We start from the raw sequence: 3,785 nt of genomic DNA, 5'->3' as shown, positions 1-3,785 counted from the left end.
GCAGACTTTTCCGGGCCAACGCGCCGTCGTCGCTTGTTGCAGTCTTCAATGTGGCATCACACCTGGGTCATCTGGGTCACCTGGCACTTCCAGAGCATCTTTGACGCCTTCGTCATGAGTCGAGTTGGCCTCCGTCGATAAGGTCGCTGCGGCGGATTGCTCACGCTTCGCGAATCTTGCCATCCTTCGGGTCTCTTGCCTCCTCTGCGCTTGCCACGCCTGGAAGAGCTCCGCCTCGTACACCGTTCGTGGCTTCACCTGCTTCCCATGAGGCCCCATGGTATGGTACTAGAGGGCGTCCTTGCCATGACGATCGTCTCCGAGCGCTTCTGCTGTCCCGAAATCTAGACGCGCTCAAAGGCTCTTATAGGTGCGGCTCCAACGCACTTAACAATGTACCCCGGATAAGTGCGTCGTACTTAATTGAAAATCAAGTATAATGTCCATCATGTGACAGCACTTCACAGGGACTACAAAATCGCACTTCACAGGACATGTTCCGCGCGATGCGATTGGCTGAGACCAATGAAACTGCGTTTCATTGGTCAGAAAATCTGGAATTATGACCAATGGGTTGGCCGGATTGAGACACGACACGCCGAATTAATCCCCTGGGATGCTGGTACACCACGTAAACGTTCCTACCAGGATAATTTCACTAGTGGATTCATGGCGTCTTGATTGTATTGAGGCACAACCACTCGAGTCGGTAGACGTATTACCGCCACCACCACAATATGCATATCAATCAATCAATCAATCAAATCAGTCAATCAGTCAACTAATAAATCAACCTATCTATCAACTTATCAATCAATCGATCAGTCAAACAATCGTATTCGCATCAAATTAGCCTAAACTAACTCAAAGACTTCGCATAGGCTGACTGCGTGGGAGCTGGTACCAGCACTTGGTCTTTGTGAGTGAGCTGCGCAAATCTCCTTCACTGCCGCCGGGGACTCGACGGGCCTTAAATCGTCGAGGGGCATTGGGTGCCGAGCGCGCGAAGAGCGGCGACGTCGGCGCGACCACCGACCGCTGTCAGCGACCAGCACAAACACAGCTATGGACGTAAATCACAGAGCACACAGCGCGCCGGAGCGCGCCATGGCCTAAGGCACCAGTTGCCCTTGGAATGGCGTCACCCAAATCCAGCCGAAAAGGTGCATATTGATCGTAATGTAAGCGTACACTACTGTGTACTAGCTTTACTAGCCCCATCACACCACTTCAAGTAGCACGAGGGTCGGAATCCAATCAACTCCACGAGCGTGTGCAAGAGGTTCAAAATTTATTGGTTGCATTTCAACCGCCGCAACCCCGTGCAATGGGCTGCTTGGAGTGGAGCGACGGAACATATCGCTCACGCACAAGACAGAATGCAGTATCGTGTCTTCGTTGGGTGACTGCTTGATGTTGCTCTCCTGAAGTGGGTCGTCGTCGTCTATGAAGAAAGATATTGCGCAAAAGTAAGTTGCCGGAGGACCTTGGACGTGGTGGACCCTCGGTTGAGCGACGCTACGACGCCGGCGTGGCCAAGCGTACAGAGTATTGATTGAGAAGCCGAAGGATGATCGGGCTCTTCAACGAGGCAGTGTGGCAAATCGTCATGGTCTTGGCAGTGGTACACCATCGCAATGGAGGAATTGACCGGGCAACACGACCTTGGCCACAATCCAAGGAGGCGAGCGTACCACACGCCAAATCGGCGAATCGAGTGATATGAGGTCAGTCAAAACAAAAGGCCGCGTTGGCATATTTGAGACGGTTTTGGAGTACTAATCGATAATTGATCCATATTCTATGGGGAACGACTGGTGTAGCTCTTATGGACAGAAACGTCGTACTTTTTGTGCTAACCGGGCGCGAAAGGGAGTTAGGGTAGCCTATCAGCGACCTCCTATCCGCCTCCGACGTTCAGCTCGATCAATGGCTCTCTCCTATCATCACCTTTCGAAGCAACCAATCAAATCGCTTTCTGGCAACCAATCAAAAGCACTAAAAGCTTTGGAGCCCGTTTTCTCAAATCGTTAGCAGGCTGCTAACGAGTCCTTTTGTTTTGACCATCCTCATATTTACACCGGAAGTAGAAAAAATGCACACCGCCACCACGGTTGTCGCGTTCGACGCGGCTGCGCCCAAGGACCGCAGCGCATCCCTTTCATAGAGGTATGAAAAATGCATGCCAGCACACAAAACGTTGTTGATGTTGCGCTGTCGTCGCACTCGAACCTTGCCGACGGGTGTGGAATTCCGAGCTCTTTGGTCGAGCTACAGTACTAGTACTTGCCAAAGAGAAAGGTTCCGTGGTGTCGGGTCCGAGTCGTCACAAACCTGTGCAATGCTTTATCGCGAACCAGATGTTGAGGGACAGCACTTTGGTGGTCAGCGAGATCTTCGCGTTCACGGATGCGTTCACTTTCCCATTTGACTCGAGACATCCATACCCATGACGAAGCTACTCGCCGTCCTCACGTTGGTGCTGGCTGCTGCCGTATCGGCCGCGAAGGCCCCGTGCGCCGTTGCCCTCATCGATAACCTCTTCGCCACCTTCGACTGGAGGGACTGCGCAGCTGCGCTTGACGACGACAAAGGCAAGACGTGGAAGAACGCCAATTGCGAGGCCTTGTACAAGAAAACGGCGGCTGCGGTTGCGGCCTTCAAGCCGACATGCACCATCGGCGGTGTCGCCTCGACAGACTTTCCTTCAATGGACGCCAAAATAGGTATCGTGACCATTGCCGTTGCGTACGGACCCAGCGACTCGTCCAGCGGCTCGTCAACCACGCCGGTTACGACAACCGACACCCAGCCCAACGCCCAAGGCCATGACACCCGCCCCAACGACGACGTCCTTGCGCACACCAGCACCTCCGAGCACCACAAAGGCATCCGAGTCGATTGCAAACACACCTGCACCCTCCACGGTAACCAGCAGCGCCACCGCCACCGGTCCAGGTCTCGTGTTCACGGCGCTGGCCCTTGCGGCGTCGATGGCCTAGTCCGCACGAATCAAACAGTGTACATAGCAGGCTCATGCCAGCGATCCGAATGTCCAATAGATTTGATTGGCCGTTTAAGCGTTAATGTGCTCGCACTTGGCTTCGGACGAGCATCGCTGGACCTCGAGGCGCCGGTAGGCTGTCCCAAGAGTACAGATACTAGCTAGCACATCCGAAATACATGAGCTACGCCGCGACGTCCGGACATTAACTCCATCGGACAGTCTGCACAACCCGCTACAATCAGGCGCGACGAGACGCTAGGGGTAGGTCAGAAACGCCTCGCCGTCCACCGGCACGAGTCCATCGCTGATACGGTATGTATGCACGTCGGGCAACCATTGATGGCAGGCGAAACCATCCAGTAGCAGTGATTACTGTAGGGTTATTCCTCCTTGCAGCACGCTACTGAGGTCGCCAATGGTTTACTCAAACAAGCTGTTGGCGCCAAACGGCATCGGGAGCATCGGAAGCGCCGTGTAGTGCGACGCGCGCACCTGCGTAAACGTGGCCAGCGGAAAGGCGTTGGGGAAGCGCGCAAAGTCCTGCATGAAGCGGTCGTACGAGGATGTCGCGCAGGCGCTGCCCCAAGAGCAGCCACTCCATGGGCGTCTCGGGCATCACCATGACGCGGCCGACGCGCTCGATGCCAAAGCAGAGGTACGCCATGAGCTCGTCGAGCAGCTGCTCGTGCGTCATCGCCCCGGAGTTCTTTGTGTTGGACCAGTGCGGCACCGCGTCCGTCATGACCTTGAGCGCCTGGACGACGCGGTTGATGGACGA

General features: G+C 54.8%; 1 protein-coding gene across 1 annotated transcript; it reads left to right on the top strand.

The window, feature by feature from the left end:
• Nucleotides 1–2,726: 2,726 nt before the first annotated feature.
• Nucleotides 2,727–3,002, top strand: SPRG_17676 (hypothetical protein; the record flags this gene model as incomplete). The annotated part of the gene is made up of 2 exons (XM_012357061.1): nucleotides 2,727–2,927; nucleotides 2,959–3,002. Coding segments are annotated over 2 exons (245 nt in total), but the record flags the coding sequence as incomplete, so codon positions are not given.
• Between the last annotated feature and the right edge of the window lie 783 nt (nucleotides 3,003–3,785).

Source organism: Saprolegnia parasitica (assembly GCF_000151545.1).
Source record: "Saprolegnia parasitica CBS 223.65 unplaced genomic scaffold supercont2.714, whole genome shotgun sequence".
Taxonomy (NCBI): domain Eukaryota; phylum Oomycota; class Saprolegniomycetes; order Saprolegniales; family Saprolegniaceae; genus Saprolegnia; species Saprolegnia parasitica.
This window is presented reverse-complemented; position numbering and strand designations above follow the sequence as displayed.